The 16,260-nt window shown below is 46.2% G+C and overlaps 1 protein-coding gene across 3 annotated transcripts in view; it reads right to left on the bottom strand.

The window, feature by feature from the left end:
- Window positions 1-7,994: 7,994 nt before the first annotated feature.
- Window positions 7,995-16,260, bottom strand: part of LIPG (lipase G, endothelial type) — a 34,374-nt gene continuing 26,108 nt past the window's right edge. For all 3 annotated transcript variants that reach the window (XM_027525923.1, XM_027525921.1, XM_027525922.1), the window contains 3 exons: window positions 15,641-15,859; window positions 11,912-12,016; window positions 7,995-9,718 (listed from right to left, as the gene is read on the bottom strand). In XM_027525923.1, coding sequence (XP_027381724.1) covers window positions 9,697-9,718; window positions 11,912-12,016; window positions 15,641-15,859 — 346 coding nt within the window. In that variant the 3' untranslated portion in view covers window positions 7,995-9,696. The remainder of the gene's footprint in view (window positions 9,719-11,911; window positions 12,017-15,640; window positions 15,860-16,260) is intronic.

The raw sequence follows: 16,260 nt of genomic DNA, 5'->3' as shown, positions 1-16,260 counted from the left end.
GTCAGTGATTGACTGAAGAGAGGGCATGGGAAAGGATTGCCAAGGGGCATGAGGAAGATTCTGGAAGGCATCGCCGTGTTCATTACCTTGATTGTGGTGATGAGGTCACAGTTTCATGATGGCTTCACATAGAAAAGCATCAAATTACGTGATTTACACAAGTTGCATGTCTGGTGTGTCCATTGAAACTTAATGTGTAAAAGTGTTTAATGAAGAAGTGGTGGAGGACGAGGGGTGGGAGGAGGAGGCTGGGAAGGAGATGTGCTAATAGTTGACTTTAAAAAATGCAGAACCTAAAAGTTGAGAAATATGTTTTATTTGGCAGACAAAACTGAGGACTTCGGCCAGTAGACAGCTTCTTAGATTTTTCAGAGGGACTGCTCCAAAGAGCCAAGAGAGGAGCCAGGATATACACGAGTTCTGCAACAAGCATCAAAAGATTACTGTTAATTTAAAGAAAGCTAGGACCCCCTGGTGGTCCAGTGGTTGAGAATCTCCCTGCCAATGCAGGGGACACAAGCTCGATCCTTGGTCCAGAAAGACTCCATATGTCACCGGGCAACTAAGCCAGTGCGCCACGACGACTGAAGCCTGAACGCTCTGGGGCCCGTGCTGTCTGACAAGAGAAGTCACCACGATGAGAAGCCTGAGCACCGCAACTGGAGAAAGCCCACGCACAGCACCAAAGACCCAGCATACCCGAAAGCGAAACAAATACATTACTTTTTAAAGTTAAAACAAAAGTCAAACCAGACATCTCAAGTTAATGCGTTTAGCTCTTTTCTGGGTATGAGAAGATCCAAGAACCTGGGCTCATTGAAATCATTCCTTCAATATGAACCTTACTTATCTAGGGCCAGTATCCTGTATTTCCCACTGTGAGGCCCCTCAGGGTGCACCACTGGCTGGATGGCTGAAGCATCCTTCGTGGATCTGGCAGGCAACTTTTTTCCCTTGTATTCTTCTAACTAATCTTTAATTCTTTCAGTTTAAAAATCAATGTGATTTTTAAAAATTGTATTGACATTTAGTTGATTTACAATGTTGGGTTTAATTTCTGTTGAACAGCAAAGGGACTCAGTTATACATACTCATTTTCCATTATAGCATATAACTCAGATACTGAATATCGTTCTCTGCTCTATACAGTAGGAACTTGTCGTTTATCCAGCCTATGTATGCTAGTTCAGGCACTATTTTTCCTGCACATAATAAAGAAGCTTGCCTTGAGGGAGGGAAAGATAGCAGTAGTGCTGCTGGGTCACCAAGAAAATGAACTGCAGGGTTTGTGAAGCCACATCGCCGAGGGTTTCTTTTTCTTAACTAATTTTTATTAGAGTATAGTTGATTTACAATGTTATGTTATTTTCCACTGTACAGCAAAGTGGACCAGTTGTGCGTATATATATATATATATATATATATATATATATCCACCTTTTAAATTCTTTTCCTATCGAGGCCATTACAAAGCATTGAGTAGAGTTCCCTGTGCTACACAGGAGGTCCTTATTACTTATCTATTTTATTTATAGTAGTGTGTAAATGGGGTTGTCTTTTGATCAGCCAAAAAGAATCCGATGTAAAGAGTTTGGGGCAACCTAGTCAGAAAGAACAGACGTGCTTGTCTAGAAAGGACACAGGACCCCTAGCAGGGCTGATAGATCTGACCAAACAAAGAAAATGGGTTGAGGTCGCGATGGAACGCGTGCCTTTGCAGTGACTGGTTGAGGCACAGGCCTCGCAACTAATCCCACTGAAGTTGTCCCGGGAGAATGACCAGGGCAGAAGCAAAGACATGCTTGCTTTTAAGTGCACTCTTAGCTTCTCCATTCCAGGGAGATTATCCCACCCTCTGCTCCCGGCCTCAACGCTTTTAAGTTCCTATGTGGCATCTGACTAGGATCACACATCTCCCGGGAAAGTATAAACAAAGTTAAATGTGAATTCCTTTAGGCTGAGATAATTAATGCTGGTCCAGATAACTCTGCTCCTTGCCGGACCGAAGCCCTGCCTGCTTAGACCTGTCCTCGATTCCAGACTCTTCCAGCGGCCCTTTCCCACCACAGCACAAAGATGCACTGATATGATGTAGGGAAAGTCAAGTTTGCACGGTATCACTAACCACAGATATTAGGAAAACGAATGACTTGAACCCTGGTTTATATTTGTTTTACTATCATTCCTTTTATTTTCTTAGTAAGCTTCTTTTTAAGGAGAGGCTATTCCCAATTTCTAGATAAACCCACAGTTAGAAAAGACAACTTTGACACCTTTCTTCTCTCCAGGCACCTCCTGCCACCGTGGAAACCACTGGGAAGGATGGGGACAGAAAAGAAATACTGGTGCTCAGAGCATCTACAGGATCAGGAGCGGAGGAACGAAATCAGCTGTGGAAACCCAGCAGTGTTTTAGAGGGGTGGTTAGAGAAAAGATTCCCAAGGGCTAGCCTATCTGTAAGGTGAGCACCTTGACTCAATGTTTTCCTACGCTAACAGGAAACTTTCCTTTTGATGCGCTCAGCTGCTTCAATGTAAAGATTAATTTGAACTAACAAGCATCTTTTTTTTTTTAACAATGGCAATAGTTCTGTACTGGTTAGAGGTCTATTAGCCATTGATACACATGAGCAGGACTGAGTTCAGTTCAAAGCTTCCCATGAAGCCCTTGAGGATGTCAGCTATTCTGAATAAACCAGATCCTGGAGAAGTAGAAAGTCAAGGCAGTTTGGAAAATGGAATGTCTGAGGGATATGGGAGGGGAAGCACTTGAAGCAACCAGAGAACTTGTAACAGGAGACAGCGGAGGGAGAAAGAGAGCAGAAAAGGAATGTGAATCTCAGCCGCAATAAAATGCTAAATAAAAGAAGATGGTCCACCCATTACATGGAAATTTCAGTCATTTAAAATGTGATCATTATCCAGTGTTCTGTGACAACCTAGAGCAGAGGGTTGGGGTAGGAGGGTGGTGAAGATACGGGGTAGGTTCCAAGGGAGGGACATATGTATACCTACAGCTGATTTACGTTGATGCGTGGCAGAAATCAGCACAATATTGTAAAGCAGTTATCCTCCAATTAAAAATAAAGTTTTAAAAAATAAATAAAATGAAAGAAAAAATAGAAAGTGATCATTAAACTTTATTGCAACAAGAAAAATACTGTCACAATTTACAGTGAAGAAAGCAAGAGACATAAAAAAGAAACGTCAGAGTCTGACAAACTTTGGTGGTGACTGGTTTAGTCGCTAAGTCACGTCTGACTCTTGCAATCCCATGGACTGTAGCCTGCCAGGCTCCTCTTTCCACGGGATTCTCCAGGCAAGAATACTGGAGTGGGTTGCCATTTCCTCCTCCAGGGGATCTTCCTGACCCAGGAATCAAAGCCAGATCTCCCGCACTGCAGGAGATTCTTTACCGACTGAGCTACAGTCAGCTCCCATTTGAACTTCCTAACAAACTTTATGTAGTTCAATACTTGAACTAGGGTCGACCTTGAAAGAGCTGGTCTTCTTTTCCCCTTCCTTCCAGCACCCTGACTCAGAACCCAAGTGCGTCCCATTACTATCTTGTTTCAGCTCGACGGGGCCTGTGGTCTAGCAACACTGGGAATACAGCTATAGTTTCTAGCACTGTTTCTATGGAGGAAAGCTTGAACATTCTCAACATTCGATTTAAAAATGAATGTTTATTCATAACTTACAGACTGCCTAGAAGTATAAACTTTATGCTCATATTCATGCTCATTCACATTTGACTCTTTGCAACCCCATGGAGTGTATAGCCAACCAGACTGCTCTGTCCATGGGATTTTCCAGACAAGAAAACTGGAGTGGGTTGCCATGTCCTCCTCCAGGGGATCTTCCCGACCCAAGAATCAAACCCGAGTCGCCTGCATCTCCCGCAGTGGCAGGCGGAGTCTTCACCGCTGAGTCACCAAGGAAGCGCTCATACCCTTGTTGCTGTTATTTAGTCCCCAAGTTCTGTCCGACTCTTGCAACCCTGTGGACTGCAGCCCGCCAGGCTCCTCTGCCCATGGGATTCTCCAGGCAAGAATACTGAAGTGGGTTGCCATTTCCTTCTCCATTATAACCCTTATAGCATTGTGCAATATAGCACAATTTACATTGTTCTTTTAATAACGACTCTCTTCTTTTAGACAAGGCAGATTTGACCAGACTGTGTGCTTTGTCTCACCCCCTGCCACCTACTGCTGGAGGTGGGGAGGGGGGCCTCACTCCCAACCCCTTCCAGGACCCCCTCATTTCTCTCCAGCAACTATGACATTTGCATTCAGCCTCTGCCTGACCCGACCTGCCCTGCAAATCTGACAACATTTCTAAGAAACTTGCCTTGAGGGGGAAAAAAACACAAACATTGAAACAGTTTGCACAGCAAGTTGGAAACGGCTCTGCTCATGCCTAAAATCATTCTAGGCCATTGACATTGACATTGAGATTCTAGGTGGTTGCTTAAACAATTTATTTTCTCACAATTCTGGAGCCTGAAAGTCTAAGACCAAGGTGTTGGCAGGTTTGGCGATGCCTCTCCTTGGCTTGTGGATGGCTACTCTCGGTCTCTTTCCTTACATGGTCTTTTCTCTGTGTGCAAGCATCCTTGATGTCTTATAAGGACACTAGTCATTTGAATCAGCGTCCACCCGAATGACCTCAGAGCTTCCCAGGAAAACCTCTATGACTAGGGAGTTTTTTGAGTATGTGAGGTAATCTTTTATTAGCTTTTCAATTTCTTTAATATTTGTTGATCTACTCAAAATATTTATTTCTTATAGTCCCAATTGTGACATTTAAAAAAATTTTCCTCAGGTTTTACCCCAATTTCAAATTGATTTTTCTTAGCATCTATTAGCATACCTTTCTTTTGTGTTTTTGTAAAATATTTATTTATGTATTTGGCTGTGCTGGGTCTTAGGTGCACATGGTGGCTCTTCAGCTGTGCCATGTGGGGATCTAGTTCGCTGACCAGGGATCGAACCTGGGCCCCCTGCATTGGGAGTGCTGAGTCTTAGCCACTGGACCACCAGTCCCTTCTTCTATTTATAGATTTCATCCAAATGGAATTAATCTTTGCAAATGATGTGAGATAGGGATCTAATCTTATGTTTCTCCTTTAGTTGAGTCTACTTTCCCAGGCATCATGTATCCTGGGAACCATCCATTCCCTGACCAATGATTAATGGAGCCCCTTTATCATATATAAATTTCCACATTTACATAAAAAAGAATTTTCTTTCTGTCTTTGTCCTTTCCCAATTCAAATGTTTGCAAAACACAGAAAACTTTTTACTGTATATATTTAATAATCACAACAACCCTAAAGGTATTATCTCTTTGTCTCTGAAGAGTAAATGGAAGTTCAGAAAGATTGTGTTTAGCCTAGAGCTCACATAATCCTGAGTGGCATGCCCATATTTCTGACTCCAGATTGATTGGTCTTTCCCCAGTTCCCCTACTGCCTGTTTAAATAGCTGATTTCTCATACCTAATTTTATTCATTATATAGATACCTACTGAACACCTTAAATGTTCTAGACACTATTCTAGGATCTAGGACGGCAACAGTAAACTAGCCAGATAAAAATCTCAGCCCTCCTAGAACTAACATGGCCAAGGGCCCAGGGTAACTCTGAAAACAGAGGCGGAAACTAAGAAAACCACATTTGGTAACAAGGGCTATTCTAGTACCTGCTTGACATCCATCTTTCCCAGGAGTTCGGGGCTTCCATTTGTAGAGTCAAAGAAAGCCCCGTGAAAGTTCCCTGACTCCAATTTGTAGAGGGGCAGCACTGAACCCCCAAGTCAGACAAGGCACAAGGGAGATACCCAGGCTACACCTCTACCTTTGGGCAATTTCAAAAAGTTCCTTTTGTTGGTCAGAAAGAAGGTTTCAGCCCTTTCTTCTGTTCCCTGAACGAGGCTAAGAACATACTTCTTACTCTCTGAGCCAATCCCTCCCCTGCATTCATGATTAGGGACTAGTATTTCAGAATGTCTTGGGGGGGAATGAAGAACAGACACCTCCCACCATCACAAAGACTCATTGCAGGGAGGAGTCTTCTCATTTTAAATGTTTTAACATTTAAGACTAGAAATAAAGTCAAATGTATGTACTCCATCAACTTCATAGTGATAAATCAGGTCTAGTTGACTAAAAATTGACAATAAGATGGAATAATTTAAAGGATGACTTAAAGGGAATAAAAATGAATTCCCAACGCACAGTTGGCAATATCCATTTCCATTTTTTAAATAGTAATTGCATTTTCAGCTAGGCCCCCAGGCATCCTGAATAAAAACATTATTCTCCTGGGACTTCTCTGGTGGTCCAGTGACTAAGATTCCGTGCTCCTAACGCAGGGGAGTCAGGTTCGACCCTTGGTCAGGGAACTAGATCCGACATGCTGCAACTTAGAGTTCTCCTGCCACAACTGAAAAAGCTTCACACCACAATGAAGACTGAAAATCCCATGTGCAGCAACTAGTACCTGGCACAGCCAAGTAAATAAATCTTTAGAAAAGAAGAGGACAGTATTTCCTAGCTTCTGGTGTGATCTGACTGTTTTCTGGCCAAAGAATGTGGGCAACTCCTCAATGATGCTACTAAAAGGGAATATGTCTTCCCTTTCTGACTTCCCAGGGATTAGAAGTGGACCTAACGGGGGACACTTTGGACTGTGTGGTGGGGAGAACATCCTATGAATGTCACAGCAAAAACTAAGAGCCTGGCTTTAGGGAACACAACCTCAGTACCACCTGGGGACTTTAACATAATACAGGATTCATCTTCTATCTGGTTTAAGTCACTGTTAGCTAGATCTCCTGAGATCAAACCTGCGTCCTCACCAACACTCCCCAAGCTCTGCCCCATTCTTCCCAACATGCACCTGCAGGACTTTCTGTCTGTGCGTCTGTGCGTGCATGCTCAGTCATTTCTGACTCTTCGTGACCCCACGGACTGCAGCCCTCCAGGCTCCTCTGTCCATGGAATTTTCCAGGCAAGAATACTGGAGTGGGTTGCCATTTCTTCCTCCAGGGGACCTTCCCAACCCAGGAAACAAACCTACCTCTCTTGTGTCTCCTGCATTGCCAGGTGGACTCTTTACCACTGAACCACCTGGACTTCCTACTGTGATTCAAGTAACTTCTCTTCTTGTTCCTTAGTGAAAGGAGCTGCTGTCCACTTCTTACCAACAATTAGATTCAAACAGAGAACATATCTTACATTAAAGTAACTTTTTTGTTAAACCCTAGGCTTAAGCAGCCATAATTCTTTCAGATTTTAAGACCCGAGATGCTAGACCACGAAGAATTTTGTAGATTTTTATTATTTTACTAGTAAAATTTTTAATCTTGAAAATGGTTAATCATAAAGTAAAAACTAACCATACATTTGTTTTTATACATTATATACACTTGAGAAATAAATAGCATTCTAAGCATTTAAAAAAGCATCATTATATACAAATAAGGCTTCTAGCCAAATGTATAAATACAAGACCCACTGAGGATTCCATTCCCAAGGCTTCCATTACAAATGCAGGAGCAGAAAGTGATCAGGATGCACAGTCATAACACTAACTTTACTTTGTCTAGAAAGCAGTCACAGAAGCGACAGGAAAAGCACACGACTGGATTGAGAAAATACTTTGAACTGAGGTCTTTGACTGGTTATGTCTTCAGAAGTTTGGCATTGAACAATGATACAACTTTGGCACAAGACAGATGAAAACAATGTCCTTTAAAAACCTAGTGTTCATCCCTCAGTCATGTCCAGCTCTTTGTGATTCCATGGACTGTAGCCCTACAGACTCTTCTGTCCATGGAATTCTCCAGGCAAGAATACTGGAATGGGTAGCTATTCCCTTCTCCAGGGATCTTCCTGACCCTGGTGGCTAAGACAGCAATGAGTCCACCTGCAATGCAGAAGATCCAGGTTCAGTCCCTGGGTTGGGAAGATCCCCTGGAGAAGGGCATGGCAACTCACTCCAGTATTCTTGCCTGGAGAATCCCGTGGACAGAGGAGCCTGGCGGGCTACAGTCCGTGGGGTCACAAAGAGTCGGACATGACTGAACAGCTAACACTAACGCTTAAAAACCTAAGTACAGAGAAAATAGCTCTTCCCCCAACCCCACCTGCCATCACAACTCCTTCCAAATAATATTCATCCATAAGAATCCTAACCCCTTAGCACAGTTGTCCTCCCAGTTCTATATTAATAAAAGGGTTTAGGGTTTCATGGATGGCTCTGAAAAACCTTCCTTGTTTGTCACGTCTAGGGCATGTTGGTGGGAAATGGCTGTAGGAGAACTGGTGAAGTTGTAGAGATGTGCATACCATGGGCTTTGGCTCCAGGAAGTCTGGGTCCTCACCTGGCTCCACTACCAACCTGATATATAATTCTAGGCCCATGGCTGAACCTCACTAAGCCTTGGTTTTGTAACATAGAGATAATAGTGGCTACCCTGCTCACCTTCTGTTATGAGTCTCTAAATAAGTGATGCATGTTCAAATCTTTTGAAAATTACAAAAGGATTCCTCAGATATCATGTATATTCATTCAAACCAAGATCTAGAAGTAGGGGCTTTTCGAAGAAGTTCAGCACAGAAAGGGCACTGGTATTTGAACAAGATAATTCAAGAAGGAACAAGGATGGCATTAATTACATCTTGGCATCTGCTGTGTGCTGGTTTCCATATGAACAGACATGTGTAATCCCCTCCCATCTTCCTACACAGAAGAGATTTTGCCAATCATATCCAGCAATTGGTCACCATTCTGTCCCCAGGACGTATGACACTGCTGGTGATCAAAGATGTCACTCTGAAGGAGGATGCATGTCAACTACGAAGAAATAGGTAGAAACCACTTGAAGCCTCAGGGTCTTACATCCAACTCTTACATCCTATAGCCCCTCAGTGCCCCTCGTGCATAGTCCTGGATCATCTAAACTGGAAGCAAGTCTAGACATCCCAAACCCGTCAGGCTTCAAATGAGGAGAGGGTCTGCAGAAATTTACTAAGGTGCCTACTGCCACTTGCTAACTGTCAGTGCTTAGCAAGTATTTGTCCAATCAAAAATGAGCAATGGAAAAAATAAGAAAGCCAATGATACGTGCTTTAGAGAGGAAGTTGGGGAGCAGGACGGAATAAAATATAACTGGGACATATTACCAGTTACCCACTGAACCACAAGAGTGAGAGTTTCTGCACCTCCCAGACCTACTGTCCCCTCCCTGGGTGAACAAGGTCCCAGGTCCTGACATCAGCCAGCTCCCAGCAGAAAGACTTCTCACTCAAGTCAGGTGAGGCCAGGCAGCGGACAGCCTTCCACACAGAGGCACTCAGAGCCCGTGACCCTTGTCAGGTGAAGCACAGGCTCATGCAGTCACTGAGAAACCAGCCTGGTGGGCGCAGAGGTCGGGCGGCAGCCCTTTGCTCGCGGACCTGGAGGGAGAGCAGTGCTAGAGCAGTAGCAAGGCCAGCAGGCACGGCGGTGCGCGCTCCCCTCCGGCGAGAAGTCCCAGCCTTCGTGGGAGGCACAGAGCCGCCCTGAGAGCAGGCTCCTCCCAGTGCTCCAGGGACAGAGTCAAGCCAGGTCCTCCCATCAGGTGGCTCCTCCACTGTAACGTCCCTCCACGGGCTTGGAAGTCGGGTGGGTGGGGGGCCCTGCAGGCACCCTCAGAGATGCTCCACGGTTGGACTGAAAGGAACCATGTGGGGGCGGAGTTGTTAGTTGGCTTCGCAGCTATGCACCTCTGCTTACCACAAGACCAAGCTTTATTCCACTCCTCTCTGCCTGTTTTACCTTCTTCCCTTTCAGAACAAATGGAGAGAGTTCTGAGTGCTCTTTCCTCCCCCTCCCCCAAAAAGCCACAGAATCAACTTGAGAAACACCACATCAGGGCCCACTCTGGGTTCCTGACTCCCTACACCTCAGTGCTGACACCTGCATATTTAGCAGAATAATCACCTTCAGCATGCACGTATATGCACGCGCGTGCACACACACACACACACACACACACACACACGCAACCGCAGGGAAAACCATCAAGTCCTCTTTGCTTTGCTCTAAAAACACAGGAGAGCCTGCAATATGACAGGAAGTGGACAGAGTCAAGAGATCTTGGTTCTAAATCTCAGCTACACTAACGCACGATGGAGCCTCTCGGAGCCTCAGTCTCCTTTTCTGTGAACAGATGAACAGCTTTCGTAGCTGGAGAGAGACTACTGAAGGTGTAACACAAGTTCAGAGATGTCACCACTTCCTGGCGCTAATTTATTACTGGGGATCCTGTTGTTTTCTATTCCTTTGAGGGCAAAGGAAAGGACAACTTGTTTTCTCAAAGAGATATTTTAAGAGAATTATGGCATTCTCAACTGTTAGGAAGTTCTGGAGTGGGAAAAAAAGTATGTCAGAATAGCAGTCCTTCCCGGGTGTGCAATTTACATGGCTGTTCCAAGAATCAGTGAAATCAAAATGTGTGGAAGCACTTGGAAAGGTATAAATTTAAATACAGACATGAAGAATTAAAATTATTATCATAGCAGAAAATCTTGTAAGCCTACTCTAAACTGAGTCTCTTAATTAAATGAGCAGTTTTCAGGATGCCACAAGTCCTATGATCTCCAAGTGTATGGTCACGTTGATGCTTCTGAACAGAAGACAGAACAGCCAGGCTGTAGCTCAACCCTCAGGGCTGGCAGACAGCTAATCACAGAGGGAACCCAGCATGGGTGCAGCTGCTTGATAATTGATACCCAGATCGAGGCGTGGTGACTCATCTGAGCAAGTGGAACCTCCACGCTGAAGAAAGAACACAGGCTTTCGAGTAAACCAACTGCTTCAAATCCTCACTCTGTTGTCACCAACTGAGGGACCTGAAAAGAGTGACCTAACCTCCCTGAGTCTCAGGTCCCCCAGCTGTCCACAAGGTTAACAGCACCAGCATCGTGGACTTGATCAAAGTAAATGAGATGCTGTATGGAAGCACAAACGCAGGGTGGGCGCATCTACATGCTGGGTAGCCTTGTTATTTGGTACCTCTGACTGGACCAGGGGTTGGGACCTGGGGGGTGGGTCTCCCTCCTGCTCAGCAGGCATTTAGGCTCAGAGGGTGTGTGACTGAGGCCCCTTCTGATGGACCCACTGCTTCATACCACAGGATCAGCCTTCCTCAATTCTGAAATGATGAGACTCCAGCATGGGGCAAGCGGGACACCGAAGCAAGATGACCCCTTTGTCTGATTCAGCGATGTGCACATTGAACATTCCTGCTTCTCAGAAAGGGAGAAAGTTGGACTTCCCTGGTGGTCCAGTGGTTAGAACTCCATGCTTCCAATGCAGGGGTCACAGGCTTGATCCCTGGTTGGGAAACTAAGATCCCATATGCCTCACGGCCAGAAAAGAGAAAGGGGGAGAGTTGCCTACTTAAATCCACTCACACCAACTTGGGTCTCAGAAAATCTTAAAAGGGGAGCAAGCCTTGTGCTTCTCCCTTACTCCGCCTAACTCCCCACTCCACCCTGGTGCCCAGAAGGCAACCAGGAGCCCTGGAACTTCCCACAGCCCCGGTCACTACACAGAAATTCAATCTAAGATGGGAACATGGGTACCAAGCTTGGGGACTTAGTCACTGAAAGACCTCATTCCAGCAGGACCACGGCTGTGACACCCACAGGGTGAAGCAGAACAAGAGGCAAAGGGACATTCACAGCATCCAACATCCTGCCACACTGATTCATATATGTCCTTCCAGCAGAAGGTCGGCCTCATAAAGGAAGGGACATCATCTGCTTTTGTTGGCTTCTATGTCCCAACTGCCCAGACGTACATCCAGCCTGGGGGCCCGTCAACAGGCACTGCATGAACCGCTGAGCACATCCTGCTTACCTGGTTTGATTTTTCATTCTCCAGCCATCCAGACACTTGTGAAACCAGAGCTCTTGGCCAGGCGATATAAGGGTGTTCTCAAGATCTTCTGCACAAAAAGTCAATCTAGAAGGAAAAAGAAACCACTGATGTAGCCAAAACTCCAAGGGTAGGGACAACACAGCTGTGCGTCAGCCATACGGTGCTTTCTGGATCCAAGGCAGATGGAGTAAGAAGAAAAGAGAAGTTTTCATCTCGCGCATCCTGACTCAAGACCCTTCAGAACTCCCCACCACTGCTATAAGCACACCAAAAGGGTCTCACTTTGATGTCTCCCATGATTCGGCTCATGCAGCCTTTAATCACACCCCTTCCACCTTCTTCCCTCTGTCTGTCCAAATGGCCACCTGACTTCCAAGGCATAGCCTCTCTGAAGCCTCCCTGACTGCTTGAGACCTTACTAAGCTAACCCTCTGTTGACTTCCCAGTTTAATGAATTGGCATATCCTTGTATAAATGTCATTTTTGTTACTGTCATTACTTCCTATGGCACAGAGTTAATAGCAAAGGTGTTATCTCATTTAACACATTATATCATGCCTTGAATAGCTGTGGATTCCTGTATCTGTAGGGGACTATAAACTCCTTGAGTGAAGGAACTCAAGGTCCCTCCAGCATGGTGTCCAGAAATACCCACTGACAAGCATAACTGGAACTCAGCTGTGAGTCAATAGAAAAGATTCAGGAAGTAGACAACAAAGATCACAGGAAGAATCAGTAGTCTTAAAACTATTTCAGCTATAACGTACAGCCCAACTTCCAGCCCATCAGCCTTGGTGATGTGTGGTCAGTGTGACCCCATGGCCTGTAAATCTGACCATGATGCTTACCAGTAGGACAAAAGTCACATTCTGAACACTCTTCCAAACTTTTACCAGGAAACCCAAACAGCCCATAAATACCCATTACACTCAATCAGAAAATACAAATGAAAACAGCAGTAAATAACCAAGTCACACCCAAAGGAATGGCAAGAATATCCACCAAAGGAGGGGGAAAAAGAGAACTTTTACTCATTGACTGAGATGAAAAATTAGTCCAAGGACTTTGGAAAGGGATTAATATCCAGTCCAGTTGGTAAATACATATACTATAACCCAGTGATTTAACATGCCCCCAAGAAGCCCATGGGCTTCCCAGGTAGCTCAGCTTGTAAAGAATCCGCCTACAATGCAGGAGACCCAGGTTTGATTCCTGAGCCAGGAAGATCCCCTGGAGGAAGGATAGGCTACCCTCTCCAGTATTCTTGGGCTTCCCTGGTGGCTTAGACAGTTAAGAATCTCCCTGCAATGCGGGAGACCTGGGTTTGATCCCTGGGTTGGGATGATCCCCTGGAGAAGAGAAAGGCTACCCACGCCAAGGCAGGAGCTGCAGGAGACATGGGTTTGATCCCTGGGTTGGGAAGATCCCCTGGAGAAGGAAAGGGTAACGCATTCCGGTATTCTTGCCTGAAGAATCCCCATGGACAGAGGAGCCTGGAGGGCTAGAGTCCCTGGGGTCGCAGAGTCAGACATGACTAACTAAGCACAGGAAGCCCTGACACATGTGCACAAGGAAAATATCCCAGGATGGTCTTCTCAGCACTACTTATGACTGCAAGAAAGTAACAACAAGTAAATATTCAGCAGAACAATGGTGACACCACTGTTTGTTCAGTGATGGCTTGCATACAGGAGTTAAACATGAATGACGCTCAGTCCCTCAGTCATGTTTGACTCTTGGCGACCCCATGGACTGTAGCCTGCCAGGCTCCTCTGTCCATGAGATTTGTTAGGCAAGAATACCGGAATGGGTTACCCTTTCCTTCTCCAGGGGCTCTTCCCAACCCAGGGATCAAACCCGTGTCTCCTGCAGCTCCTGCCTCGGCAGGCAGATTCTTTACCACCGAGCCTCCTGGGAAGCCTAAACATGAATAGATGGGATCGATATGTGTTGTATAAATTTCATAAACTATGTTGAATGGAGAAAAGCAACTTTGAAAGGAATATCCACTCATGTAAACTTCAGAAGCAACCAAAACAATTCTACAGGTTGCGCATGGATAGAAGTAGTGAAAGTATAAACATCATGAAGAGGGAAACGCTAACACGTGTTAATGTTGGAAGATTAGTACAGTTGGTTTGAAAGGGCAGGAGTCAGGCAGCAGAGGGGCTTCTGATTCACCTGTAATGTTTTACTTTTTAAAATCTCATATCTGAAACCAATATGGAAAATGGTTCACATTTGTTAAGGCTCGGTGGTTTATTAGATTTGCTTCCATCTTTCAGGACTTCCCTGATGGTCCAGGGGTTAAGACTCCATGTTTCTACTACATGGGGCACAGGTTCGATCCTTGGTTGGGGAACTAACATCCCGCACGCTGTGCAATGTGGCCAAAAAAGAAAGTACCGAAAATAAAAAATGATCACCTTTCAGCTGCCACACGTCGGCACAGGCTGCACTTTCAAGCATCAAGAGACAGAGAAAGACACACGATTATCTAGACCACAGCCTTTGTGCTAATAGTTCCCTTCAGTGGGCACCCACCCCTATCACACCCCAGTGCCCAGGTCTCTAGACCAGAATCACTCAGGTGAGTGACCCAAGCCTCCACCCCTGCATGGCCAAGAGGCAATGTACGTGACAGATGAAAATGAGACACTTGAAGAACTGTAATGGAGAGGTACAGAGAGTGGAGCCTGCTTCCCGTCGACCCAAGGCTGGCAGTGACCTCCCAGGGGCTGGCTGAAGGATCTGGCCAAGGAAACTCTCCTCTCTTGACAAATGTCCTCCAGGTTTCCTGGCTCCCACTTAGCCAGAAGCTGCTCAGAGAGTCAAGGCACATTTCAGAGGCTGATTTAGGCATTGATTTCTCATGTTAGGCTTGGTTAACAGACATGTGGAAACTGCCAGTTGCCATAGCACAGAGGAATCTCTGTTCCTTGATGTTAGGGCCCCACCCACGTCCTGGAGTCAGAGCTTCCCAAGGAGGGGTAGAATGCTCTGAAGATAGGATGTCAGGGAAGCTAGGACCCCCACAGATCTCATGCAACTTCTGTTTGTATAGACCCCGGAGCAAACAGATTAACAAACAGCACTCCTAGTCCAGTGATTAAGAATCTCTGCTTCCACTGCAAGGGGCACGGGTTTGACCCCTGGTTGGGGAACTAAGATCCCACATGCTACCTCGTGCAGCCAGAAAAAAGTAATTGAACTCGTACTAGAGCATATTAACCAATATTAAAACAAAACAAGGCAGCTCTCCTAAAGCGCCCTGTCCAGGAGAAGCCCCCTTCCTCCAGGCCAGCACAGGAATTGGCAAATGGAACAAGGGCTGGGTTCCAGCCTCCACTTGCCCACCCCCCTCAGCCCAGGGCCTGTGACCAGGGCACAAGCTGCACAAATTGATCTGGGATTCAGTCTTCCTTGCAAAGCATTTGTGGTTTTGCCCACGTGCTTTGGATAGGAAAAGATGGAAGGTGCATGCTTGCAGGAGGAGATGACAACCCCCTCCAGTATTCTTGCCCAGAGAATGCCATGGACAGAGGAACCTGGTAGGCTACAGCCCATAGGGTCACAAAGAGTCAGACACGACTGAAGCGGCTTAGCACACCCTTCGCACACTCACTGAGCCAAGGAAAGGATTTGCAGAGGCACACGCCCTCTGCTGACCACGGACACAGGACAGGAAGAGGGTCATGAGGAACTTACCTCCGCTGGGTTTCCCCAGACTTGACCCGGATGCGTCTGATATGCAGCTCCTGCTTGGAGCCGCGGGACTGAGTCAGGTAGCTGCGAAGCTCCTTCCACAGGTTGTACCAGGACTGAGACTTGCCCTCCCACGTGAGTTTGATCTTTAGGAGGTCTCCCAAGTCCTCCTCGGTGTAGACCAGGAAGGTGTTGGTGGCATTCAGCCCGATCTGCTCCACCCTGTGAAGGGAGAGGAAAGCTGGTCTCCATCCCCTACTGCCTGGAGACTGCGGCACCGTGCGAGGTGACACATGACAGCCCTTGCCCCTCACGGATGGGAGAGAAATGCGCAAGAGGCCCCTCTTGCCACACCCTCCACGTCCCGGCAGCAGGACCAGCAATGGAAGCTCAGCTGTGCCGCACGTGAGCAGAGAGCTAACACCACGCACAGCACCCCAGCTTCCTATCCAGGGCTTGGGAACCTGAGCATCTCACCATGTAGGCGACTTCCTTGTGAGGGGACAGGATCAGGAAAGAACAGAAAAGAAGTCACATCCCCATTCAGTGACATCTCATCCCCTCAGCCCATGGGCATCCATCTCCCCGCCTCTGGAACTCCCAGCCCCTCCTGTCTGTCCCTC

Source organism: Bos indicus x Bos taurus, chromosome 24, assembly GCF_003369695.1.
Source record: "Bos indicus x Bos taurus breed Angus x Brahman F1 hybrid chromosome 24, Bos_hybrid_MaternalHap_v2.0, whole genome shotgun sequence".
Lineage (NCBI taxonomy): Eukaryota > Metazoa > Chordata > Mammalia > Artiodactyla > Bovidae > Bos > Bos indicus x Bos taurus.
This window is presented reverse-complemented; position numbering and strand designations above follow the sequence as displayed.